At 44.7% G+C, this 12,723-nt stretch overlaps 2 protein-coding genes across 2 annotated transcripts; both read left to right on the plus strand.

Moving 5' to 3' along the window:
• The first annotated feature begins 298 nt into the window (after positions 1-298).
• On the plus strand, positions 299-1,914 carry LOC125519092 (protein FAR1-RELATED SEQUENCE 5-like). Its single transcript, XM_087520008.1, has 4 exons — positions 299-388; positions 463-528; positions 622-747; positions 832-1,914. The coding sequence occupies exons 1-4, from the start codon at positions 299-301 to the stop codon at positions 1,912-1,914; spliced, it is 1,365 nt and encodes a 454-aa protein (XP_087376134.1).
• Positions 1,915-2,039: 125 nt separating this feature from the next.
• LOC147974327 (protein FAR1-RELATED SEQUENCE 9-like) lies at positions 2,040-3,045 on the plus strand. Its single transcript, XM_087519443.1, has one exon. It carries the CDS (start codon positions 2,077-2,079, stop codon positions 3,043-3,045), a length of 969 nt encoding a protein of 322 aa, XP_087375569.1. The 5' UTR covers positions 2,040-2,076.
• The last annotated feature ends 9,678 nt before the right edge of the window (positions 3,046-12,723 follow it).

Raw genomic sequence — 12,723 nt, forward strand, 5'->3', positions numbered from 1 at the left:
CTAACCTAGGTATCCGGCGGCAGAGGTAATCACAGATCTAGCTAGGTTTTGAGATCGTGCAGTTCCTCGCGATTGAAAGTGATCACGGCGGGTGGCGTGGCCATCTTCCTTACTAAGTTTGGCAGATCTGAATGGCCTCGGTTGCGGTTGTTTACATAACATCTGTGATCGTGTGCTATGTGTTTTATATTTCATCATTGATAATGTTTGCACATGTGATGATACATATTATTGGTTGTAGGAAATGGCGGAAGAGGAGTTAACTGATATCATGGTAGACATGTAGTTTGGAGAACTGATGAAAGACTGGATAGAAGATTGGTCAGATGATGAAAATTCAGATCGTGAAGATCGGTCAGAGAATGGGAACGAATGGGACGATCTTAATGTGAGTGGCATTGTCATGTTGTAATTTTTTGGTGGCATCTGACAATACTAAATCTTTGTGTTGAAAATTTATAGATCCATGAGCTTGATGATGATCAGGAAAACAACTCGGAGCTCTCGAATGAAGATTACATTAGTCAGGTACGTAAGTGAAAAACTTTGTTGGCATGCAAATCGAATTTCTTCTGGAATATTATATGATAAGTAATTATGTATTTGTGTTGTATTTTTCAGTTCATTTCCGAATGTCATAATGCGTACGACTATTACGGTGAATCCGACGTGGAGACATGCCTTAACGACGAATCATTAGATGCACCTGGTTCTGGGGAGTCTGAGTCGTCGGTCATCATGAGTGAGGTATGTTTGTAATCAATGTTCTATGGAAGTAAGTAATGTTAAACCATAGAAATCTGTTTTCATGGCTGTGGTTTGATTGTGTAGGTGACACAAGATGATGGTGCAAAGAATGTCCAAGATACTGCCAGTGCAGATGATAAGAGGGATATGTTCATGCAGATAATGGAAATGACCTTTACGTCTCACGATGCTGCGTATGATTTCTACAACAGCTATGCTAGAGATAATGGTTTCAGCATTAGAAAGAATAAGGTCAAGTATAGCAAAACAGAGTCACGTCATATGCGTTATAGGCGGTTTGTTTGTTCAAGACAAGGGAAACGTGACAGCAAGTTGCTAACCGAGGAAGGACACAGCCGTAGGCTCAGAGCCGAGACACACTGCTTTTGCGAAGCGCACCTGACCTTCAAGCTTGACCAAAAGCATGGGGTTTGGTATGTTGAAAGTTTTGAGGACAAGCATAGCCATATGTTGGCAGGACCGGACGAGGTACCTTTTCTTTGGTCCCACAGAAAAATCAAAGAGTACCAGAAGCATGAGATAATGTCCATGGGAGCTGCAGGGATTAGAATTCACGACATGATGGATTGCTTCATCAGCAAGCATGTATGGTACGGCGGTGTTGGTTTTACCAGGCATGAAATATACAACCTTTGCGCCAAGGAGAAGAGGAAGCTGCTTTCAAAAGGTGATGCTGCCACAGCCATAGGCATCATGGCCAGTAGGAAACAGAGGGATCCTAGCTTCTTTTTCGAGTACAGGCTAGATAAGGAAGGACATTTGAATAGGATGTTCTGGTGCGACTCCCATTCTCGTCATGACTATGAGGACTTCGGCGACGTGCTTGTATTTGACAGCACGTACAAGATGAACCGCTATGGTATGCCATTCATACCTTTTGTTGGTCTTAACAATCACCGGAAGACCACTGTTTTTGGTTGTGCCACAGTTTCGGACGAGACCGAGGAGACATACGTGTGGCTTTTGCAGACGTTTTTGAGGTCCATGTGTCAAAAGATGCCTAAGAGTGTAATCACAGACGCCGACGCTGCGATGATCAAGGCAATTCGCAAAGTCTTGCCAGACGTGTGGCACCGTATATGTACGTGGCACATAGAGAAAAATATGAAGATTCACCTCAGTCACAAGTCCTTGAAGGAGTTTTGAACTCTTCTGTACTACAGCACGTCCACGGCAACGTTTGAGGAGAGATGGCACGCATTTTCCAAAAAAGGGCAGTCGGAAAAAACTGTAACATGGTTGAGGCGGATGTATAAGAAGAGAAGACTGTGGGCCGCGGCATATCTAACAGAGGGGTTTTGGCTTGGCATGAAAAGCAACCAGCGGAGTGAAAGCCTGAACTCATGCCTTCACCTCCACCTAGACGGTGAAATGACCCTGGTGGATATGATTTTGCACTATGAGAACGCCGTTGTGCGTATCCGTGAAAACAAGGCGCGAGATGTCTGCACGGCCTCACAGAGTTTACCGGTGCCAGTTACTAGCTCGAGGGAACTTGAGATAGCTGCTTCTCACGTCTTCACTCCAGCAAACTTCTATATGTTGCAGGATGATCTTAGAAAAATTGACGGCATGGAGATTGTAGAAATTAAGCTGGGAGACGGATCACAGCAGTACATCGTGGCCTGGAAGAATAACCGCAAGCGCCGTTTTTGGGTGGAGTATACACCAGTAAATTCCGTAGAAACTATAAGGTGCAGCTGCAGAAGAATGATTCGAAAGGGTCTACCTTGCAAGCACATATTCCATGTACTGAAGCACTTGAACATATCTGAAATACCAAAGTGTTTAGTTCTTATTCGGTTCACGAAAGAAGCAAGGTTGGGACTGCCCGCGAGGCGCACAAGCGATCTGTTGGGATTTGGTTGGACTGGGGCCGGGGAAAGAATGAAATATAGCCAGGTCAGTGTGTTAGCGTCTGAAGCTATGCATGCGGCATGCAAACACCCTGCTTTGTGGGATCAGTTACAGGAGAGTTTGAAGGCTGTGATAGCTAAGAGTCATGAGTATGATCTGCTAGAGGAAAATTTGTTGAAGCAAACAAATGACATCAGTAAGTGTGCAGTTGAATATGTGGACGGTGGTGAAGGCAACATGATTGAGGTTAAAGATCCTATGAAAGTGTCAAGCAAAGGTGCAACAAAGGCAGATGAGAGCTGCCCTGTCTCGAAAAATGGTAGACCACTCTCTTTTGATGAGTTGAAAACCCGGTGCGGCGCTTGCAAATTGGTAGGACACACTAGACGTAGCAAGAAATGCAAACTAAATGAGAAGTAAGTGTTTGTATGCATTGTGGATTATTAAAGTTTGTATCATTCATTAACTTAGCTTGTCTTCTATCAGGTGCAGAAAAGTGGAGAAGGAACAAGAGTAGAACACTTGCTTCAAATATTTACTGTGTTAATCGGCCGGCTCATACTTGGAGGCTTTGGCCCCCTGATTGTATCCTTAGTGTATTAGCAGACGAGATCCCAGTCTTTGTTTAAATAAAGTAAGATGTTTCCCTGTAAACAAAAATCAAAAAAATTCTTTACTGTGTAATGACCGGGGCGGGAGGTAGAAAGAATATTATTGTACGTTTCCCCTGCCCACGTCCTAAATGCCATTAAATAAGTAACTTAACACTCTCCTCCCCACCACACACTCACCCACCTCCCACGGGCGCCGGTTCAAACTCCCCTCTTATCCCCACCTACAGTAGATCGAGAATACCCTCGCCGGCGACCGCTGCAACTGCCTCCATGGAGAGAAGCCTCGGCTGGCAGAGAGCGATGGTGGACCTCGCCGGTGATGACGAGGGGTGGCGCGCGCAGTTGATGGAGGTGTGCGGCTGGTTCCCCAGCACGGAGATGTTGGTCAACCACGCGTGTGGCCTCGTCAAAGTCCTCACCGACGCTGAGAAGAAGCGCGCCTTCCCCTACGGCCGCGGTGTCCCGCCGGCTGTCCTACTCGTGTGGGCAATGCGAGAGGCCACGCTGAGCGACTCCCCTGTTCAGCGCGCAAGGTGGTGGATGTACCGCTCCACCACCATGATGCTGCGGCCAGATTCAGCACGTGTCGCGTCGAGGGCGGGCCGCGTCGACGTCGATCTCGCTGTCCCTGCGCCCGTCACCCCGGACTACTAGGTCCGCCATGTGTCGAAGCCAGTGCTGCCATTCGGCTCTGACGTCGTGGAGGACGACGTGGAGGAGGTACTGGTCATCCCTGATGAGCACGAGGAGGGCAAGGAGGACGCTGTGCAGATGGTAGCGCCGGTCGCCGTCGAGGGTGGCAAGACAATGCCCATCGACGTCGAGCTCCTTCCCCTCCTCCCTAACATAGTGAAGGTGGAAGCAGAGGAGGTGGCTCAGGATCAGGTGGCGCAGCTGTCCAACAGAACGGTGGTCAAGAAGAAGGCTTCTCCGTGTGTGGTGCGCCGCTCATGCCGCCTCAAATTTCTGAAGAAGTGAAGATGGGCACATTTGCTGAAGGAGGAGGAAGCTGCTGGTTATATTAAGTTAGGTATGCTGTTATATGTTTCAGCATATAAGTTAACATTATTTTGGGTTTGATGTTGGTTAGGTATGCTTTTATATGTAAGTATATAAGTTATGCAATCGGTACGGTTTGATCGGGTTCTTTGTGGCTGAAGAACTGAATATCTACTGCTCACCCTAAGTGCCAAGTTCAGTTAAATTTCTGATTATTGAATAGGTATTGTTGCTTTGCTTCAGTGTTGCATGGAAGCTGCTAGATGTTGCTCCTATGTTGCAACAAGACAATGAACTAGTCTGCTACATAAATCAGTAGTGTTGCTAGGTGATGTGCCCATGTGCATCACATACCAAATATAGAACATGCCAAAAGTGCATTGTCTGTCAAATACAGGACATGCCAAAAGTGCATTGTCTGCCAAATATAGAACATGCCAAAAGTGCACTGTCTACCAATCATGATGGCCCCATGTTATTTATGCTGCAATCTCTGTTACACTTTGCCCATAAACTGAATAGCAAATAATTCAGTATCATTTCATCATGTCAATTACAATGATGTCAATAACTTTATGAACAATCTACTTGCTAACTATGACAACAATCATAATGGCAAGCAGGCCAAGATACAGAAGACCTCCAAATCCTAAAATCCTATCCCTATAGAGCAATATCTCCTTGTGCATCTTAACCATTGCCCTCTTTTCTTTCTCATTCCTTTTAATTTCAGCTTCATATTCTGTAATCTTAGTCTCCAGTTTCTTGTTCTTCATGGCAAGATACTTAATGACTGACTTTGCTTTGCTATCCCACTCCCCATCAACCCATTCAACATACTCAGAAGTGATATCATCCTAAATAAATCATCAGCAAGTCAAGTCATTTTATAACTGAACTAGTCGCTGCAAGCGTTAAACACTGAACTTTTTTGCAGCTTGACCGCAATAGCAGTACTAGTTTGAAGATCATGGTCAGTAGACTAACCTGAAACACACATCCCCCGAGTGCGCTGCCAAAATTGTCTGCATCTATGCAGACACGGCCACTAGGAGTTTCCTGATGACCACATAGATGAAGCTTGTCATGGCCACAGGTGATGAATTATGGGCGATAATGCTGGGATGTAAAGAACAACGGTGAAGAACTTACCTTTTTGCCACCAAAGTGTAGCACTGAAGAAACCCTAGCCGTGGGTTCTCCCGGCCCGCCGCCGCCCACGAAACCCCCGTCCCCTGTTCCACTAGATCCGCCGCCGCTGCCTCCTGTGCCACTGAATCCGGCCCACCTGCTTGCAGGACCCAGGGTTCTACCTAACTTGCGGTCGCCACAGCTCTTCTTGCCGCCGCCGCCCGACGCCCAGCTCGCTGTCATGCTTTCGCCGTCGAGATTTGGATGCGCAAATAGAGAGGGAGGGCTAGGGATTTGGAAAGCGAAACGAGAAAAGCGGAAAGATCGATGTGAACCTAGCAAAATGGGCTGGTGTAGCGCTGCCGGGAAGATAGCCCGCCTGTGGGGCCCCTCACGTGGTTAGATGGGCCGTGCCTGGCATTATGATGAGGACATAAAAAGTTAATTATACATATAATTAAAAAACGACGGGTTTGTAAAACAAACTAGAAAAACATGTTGCCTGATAACACGCGATAGAGCCAACGAGCTGACATGACTTTGATGAGTGTAATATTACATTATGGTGTTGGGTTTCGTAGTAATTTCAAAAAATTTCCTACGCACACGCAAGATCATGTGATGCATAGCAACGAGAGGGGAGAGTGTTTTCTACGTACCCAACGCAGACCGACTGCGGAAGCGCTGACACAACGTAGAGGAAGTAGTCGTACGTCTTCACGATCCAACCGATCAAGCACCGAAACTACGGCACCTCCGAGTTCGAGCACACGTTCAGCTCGATGACGATCCCCGGACTCCGGTCCAGCAAAGTGTCGGGGAAGAGTTCCGTCAGCACGACGGCGTGGTGACGATCTTGATGCACTACAGCAGCAGGGCTTCGCCTAAACTCCGCTACAGTATTATCGAGGACTATGGTGGCAGGGGGCACCGCACACGGCTAAGGAATAGATCACGTGGATCAACTTGTGTGTTCTAGGGTGCCTCTGCCTCAGTATATAAAGGACTAGAGGGGGGGGAGGCTGGCCGGCCAAGGTGTGGCGCGCCAGGAGAGTCCTACTCCCTCTGGGAGTAGGATTCCCCCCCCCCCCCAATCCTAGTTGGAATAGGATTCGCGGAGGGGGAAAAGAGAGAGAGAGGGCCGGCCACCTCTCCTAGTCCTAATAGGACTAGGGGAAGGGGGAGGCGCACAGCCCATGTAGGGCTGCCTCTTCTCTTTTCCACTAAGGCCCATCATGGCCCATTTAGCTCCCGGGGGGTTCCGGTAACCTTCCCGGTACTCCGGTAAAATTCCGATTTCACCGGGAACACTTCCGATATCCAAACATAGGCTTCCAATATATCAATCTTTATGTCTTGACCATTTCGAGACTCCTCGTCATGTCCGTGATCACATCCGGGACTCCGAACAACCTTCGGTACATCAAAATGCATAAACTCATAATATAACTGTCATCGTAACCTTAAGCGTGCGGACCCTACGGGTTCGAGAACAATGTAGACATGACTGAGACACATCTTCGGTCAATAACCAGTAGCGGGACCTGGATGCCCATATTGGCTCCTACATATTCTACGAAGATCTTTATCGGTCAGACCGCATAACAACATACGTCGTTCCCTTTGTCATCGGTATGTTACTTGCCCGAGATTCGATCGTCGGTGTTCCAGTACCTAGTTCAATCTCGTTACCGGCAAGTCTCTTTACTCGTTCTGTAATACATCATCCCGCAACTAACTCATTTAGTTGCAATGCTTGCAAGGCTTAAGTGATGTGCATTACCGAGAGGGCCCAGAGATACCTCTCCGACAATCGGAGTGACAAAACCTAATCTCGAAATACGCCAACCCAACATCTACCTTTGGAGACACCTGTAATGCTCCTTTATAATCACCCAGTTACGTTGTGACGTTTGGTAGCACCCAAAGTGTTCCTCCGGCAAACGGGAGTTGCATAATCTCATAGTTATAGGAACATGTATAAGTCATGAAGAAAGCAATAGCAACATACTAAACGATCGGGTGCTAAGCTAATGGAATGGGTCATGTCAATCAGATCATTCAACTAATGATGTGACCTCGTTAATCAAATAACAACTCATTGTTCATGGTTAGGAAACATAACCATCTTTGATTAACGAGCTAGTCAAGTAGAGGCATACTAGTGACACTTTGTTTGTCTATGTATTCACACATGTATTATGTTTCCGGTTAATACAATTCTAGCATGAATAATAAACATTTATCATGATTATAAGGAAATAAATAATAACTTTATTATTGCCTCTAGGGCATATTTACTTCAGTCTCCCACTTGCACTAGAGTCAATAATCTAGATTACACCGTAATGATTCTAACACCCATGGAGCCTTGGTGCTGATCATGTTTTGCTCGTGGAAGAGGCTTAGTCAATGGGTCTACAACATTCAGATCCGTATGTATCTTGCAAATCTCTATGTCTCCCACCTGGACTAGATCCCGGATGGAATTGAAGCGTCTCTTGATGTGCTTGGTCCTCTTGTGAAATCTGGATTCCTTTGCCAAGGCAATTGCACCAGTATTGTCACAAAAGATTTTCATTGGACCCGATGCACTAGGTATGACACCTAGATCGGATATGAACTCCTTCATCCAGACTCCTTCGTTTGCTGCTTCCGAAGCAGCTATGTACTCCGCTTCACATGTAGATTCCTCTACGACGCTTTGTTTAGAACTGCACCAACTGACAGCTCCACCGTTTAATGTAAACACGTATCCGGTTTGCGATTTAGAATTGTCCGGATCAGTGTCAATGCTTGCATCAACGTAACCTTTTACGACGAGCTCTTTGTCACCTCCATATACGAGAAGCATATCCTTAGTCCTTTTCAGGTATTTCAGGATGTTCTTGACCGCTGTCCAGTGATCCACTCTTGGATTACTTTGGTACCTCCCTGCTAGACTTATAGCAAGGCACACATCAGGTCTGGTACACAGCATTGCATACATGATAGATCCTATTGCTGATGCATAGGGAACATCTTTCATATTCTCTCTATCTTCTGCAATGGTCGGGCATTGAGTCTTACTCAATTTCACACCTTGTAACACAGGCAAGAATCCTTTCTTTGCTTGATCCATCTTGAACTTCTTCAAAATTTTGTCAAGGTATGTTGTTTGTGAAAGTCCAATTAAGCGTCTTGATCTATCTCTATAGATCTTAATGCCTAATATGTAAGCAGCTTCACCAAGGTCTTTCATTGAAAAACTCTTATTCAAGTATCCTTTTATGCTATCCAGAAATTCTATATCATTTCCAATCAACAATATGTCATCCACATATAATATCAGAAATGCTATAGAGCTCCCACTCACTTTCTTGTAAATACAGGCTTCTCCAAAAGTCTGTATAAAACCAAATGCTTTGATCACACTATCAAAACGTTTATTCCAACTCCGAGAGGCTTGCACCAGTCCATAAATGGATCGCTGGAGCTTGCACACTTTGGTAGCTCCCTTTGGATCGACAAAACCTTCTGGTTTCATCATATACAACTCTTCTTCCAGAAATCCATTCAGGAATGCAGTTTTGACATCCATCTGCCAAATTTCATAATCATAAAATGCGGCAATTGCTAACATGATTCGGACAGACTTAAGCATCGCTACGGGTGAGAAGGTCTCATCGTAGTCAATCCCTTGAACTTGCCGAAAACCTTTTGCGACAAGTCGAGCTTTGTAGACAGTAATATTACCGTCAGCGTCAGTCTTCTTCTTGAAGATCCATTTATTCTCAATTGCTTGCCGATCATTGGGCAAGTCAACCAAAGTCCACACTTTGTTCTCATACATGGATCCCATCTCAGATTTCATGGCTTCAAGCCACTTTGCGGAATCTGGGCTCACCATCGCTTCTTCATAGTTCGTAGGTTCATCATGATCTAATAACATGACTTCCAGAACAGGATTACCGTACCACTCTGGTGCGGATCTTACTCTGGTTGATCTACGAGGTTCAGTAGTATCTTGTTCTGAAGTTTCATGATCATCATCATTAGCTTCCTCACTGACTGGTGTAGGTGTCACAGAAACAGTTTTCTGTGATGTACTACTTTTCAATAAGGGAGTAGGTACAGTTACCTCGTCAAGTTCTACTTTCCTCCCACTCACTTCTTTCGAGAGAAACTCCTTCTCCAGAAAGTTTCCGAATTTAGCAACAAAAGTCTTTCCTTCGGATCTGTGATAGAAGGTGTATCCAATAGTTTCCTTTGGATATCCTATGAAGACACATTTCTCCGATTTGGGTTCGAGCTTATCAGGTTGAAGCTTTTTCACATAAGCATCGCAGCCCCAAACTTTTAGAAACGACAACTTTGGTTTCTTGCCAAACCACAGTTCATAAGGCGTCGTCTCAACGGATTTTGATGGTGCCCTATTTAACGTGAATGCGGCCGTCTCTAGAGCATATCCCCAAAACGATAGCGGTAAATCAGTAAGAGACATCATAGATCGCACCATATCCAGTAAAGTACGATTACGACGTTCGGACACACCATTACGCTGAGGTGTTCCGGGTGGCGTGAGTTGCGAAACTATTCCACAATTTTTAAAATGTACACCAAACTCATAACTCAAATATTCTCCTCCACGATCAGATCGTAGAAACTTTATTTTCTTGGTACGATGATTTTCAACTTCACTCTGAAATTCTTTGAACTTTTCAAATGTTTCAGACTTATGTTTCATTAAGTAGATATACCCATATCTGCTTAAATCATCTGTGAAGGTGAGAAAATAACGATATCCGCCACGAGCCTCAATATTCATCGGACCACATACATCTGTATGTATGATTTCCAACAAATCTGTTGCTCTCTCCATAGTACCGGAGAACGGCGTTTTGGTCATCTTGCCTATGAGGCATGGTTCGCAAGTACCAAGTGATTCATAATCAAGTGGTTCCAAAAGTCCATCAGAATGGAGTTTCTTCATGCGCTTTACACCAATATGACCTAAACGGCAGTGCCACAAATAAGTCACACTATCATTATCAACTCTGCATCTTTTGGCTTCAACATTATGAATATGTGTGTTACTACTATCGAGATCCAACAAGAATAGACCACTCTTCAAGGGTGCATGACCATAAAAGATATTACTCATATAAATAGAACAACCATTATTCTCTGATTTGAATGAATAACCGTCTCGCATCAAACAAGATCCAGATATAATGTTCATGCTTAACGCTGACACCAAATAACAATTATTTAGGTCTAATACTAATCCCGAAGGTAGATGTAGAGGTAGCGTGCCGACTGCGATCACATCGACTTTGGAACCGTTTCCCACGCGCATCGTCACCTCGTCCTTAACCAATCTTCGCTTGATCCGTAGTCCCTGTTTCGAGTTGCAAATATTAGCAACATAACCAGTATCAAATACCCAGGTGCTACTGCGAGCATTAGTAAGGTACACATCAATAACATGTATATCACATATACCTTTGTTCACCTTGCCATCCTTCTTATCCGCCAAATACTTGGGGTAGTTCCGCTTCCAGTGATCAGTCTACTTGCAATAGAAGCACTCAGTTTCAGGCTTAGGTCCAGGTTTGGGTTTCTTCTCTTGAGTAGCAACTTGCTTGCCGCTCTTTTTGAAGTTCCCCTTCTTATTCCCTTTGCCCTTTTTCTTGAAACTAGTGGTCTTATTGACCATCAACACTTGATGCTCCTTCTTGATTTCTACCTCCGCAGCTTTCAGCATCGCGAAGAGCTCCGGAATAGTCTTGTTCATCCCTTGCATATTATAGTTCATCACGAAGCTCTTGTAGCTTGGTGGCAGTGATTGAAGAATTCTGTCAATGATGCTATCATCTGGAAGATTAACTCCCAATTGAATCAAGTGATTATTATACCCAGACATTTTGAGTATATGCTCACTGACAGAACTGTTCTCCTCCATCTTGCAGCTATAGAACTTATTGGAGACTTCATATCTCTCAATCCGGGCATTTGCTTGAAATATTAACTTCGACTCCTGAAACATCTCATATGCTCCATGACGTTCAAAACGTCGTTGAAGTCCCGATTCTAAGCCGTAAAGCATGGCACACTGAACTATTGAGGATTCATCAGCTTTGCTCTGCCAGACGTTCATAACATCCGGCGTTGCTCCTGCAGCAGGCCTGGCACCCAGCGGTGCTTCCAGGACGTAATTCTTCTGTGCAGCAATGAGGATAATCCTCAAGTTACGGACCCAGTCCGTGTAATTGCTACCATCATCTTTCAACTTTGCTTTCTCAAGGAACGCATTAAAATTCAATGGAACAACAGCACGAGCCATCTATCTACAATCAAACATAAACAAGCAAGATACTAATCAGGTACTAAGTTTCATGATAAATTTAAGTTCAGTTAATCAAGTTAATTAAAGAACTCCCACTTAGATAGACATCCCTCTAATCCTCTAAGTGATCATGTGATCCAAATCAACTAAACCTTAACCGATCATCACGTGAGATGGAGTAGTTTTCAATGGTGAACATCGTTATGTTGATCATATCTACTATATGATTCACGCTCGACCTTTCGGTCTCCGTGTTCTGAGGCCATATCTGTATATGCTTGGCTCGTCAAGTATAACCTGAGTATTCCGCGTGTGCAACTGTTTTGCACCCGTTGTATTTGAACGTAGAACCTATCACACCCGATCATCACGTGGTGTCTCAGCACGAAGAACTTTCGCAACGGTGCATACTCAGGGAGAACACTTCTTGATAATTTAGTGAGAGATCATCTTATAATGCTACCGTCAATCAAAGCAAGATAAGATGCATAAAAGGATAAACATCACATGCAATCAATATAAGTGATATGATATGGCCATCATCATCTTGTGCTTGTGATCTCCATCTCCGAAGCACCGTCGTGACCACCATCGTCACTGGCGTGACACCTTGATCTCCATCGTAGCATCGTTGTCGTCTCGCCAAGCTTATGCTTCCACGACTATCACTACCGCATAGTAATAAAGTAAAGCATTACATCGCGATTTCATTGCATACAATAAAGCGACAACCATAAGGCTCCTGCCAGTTGCCGATAACTCGGTTACAAAACATGATCATCTCATACAATAAAATTCAGCATCATGTCTTGACCATATCACATCACAACATGCCCTGCAAAAACAAGTTAGACGTCCTCTACTTTGTTGTTGCAAGTTTTACGTGGCTGCTACGGGCTTAAGCAAGAACCAATCTCACCTACGCATCAAAACCACAATGATAGTTTGTCAAATAGACTCCGTTTTAACCATCGCAAGGACCGGGCGTAGCCATACTCGGTTCAACTAAAGTTGGAGAGACAGTCG

Source organism: Triticum urartu, chromosome 4A (genome assembly GCF_056163025.1).
Source record: "Triticum urartu cultivar PI428250 chromosome 4A, HENAU_Tu73, whole genome shotgun sequence".
Lineage (NCBI taxonomy): Eukaryota > Viridiplantae > Streptophyta > Magnoliopsida > Poales > Poaceae > Triticum > Triticum urartu.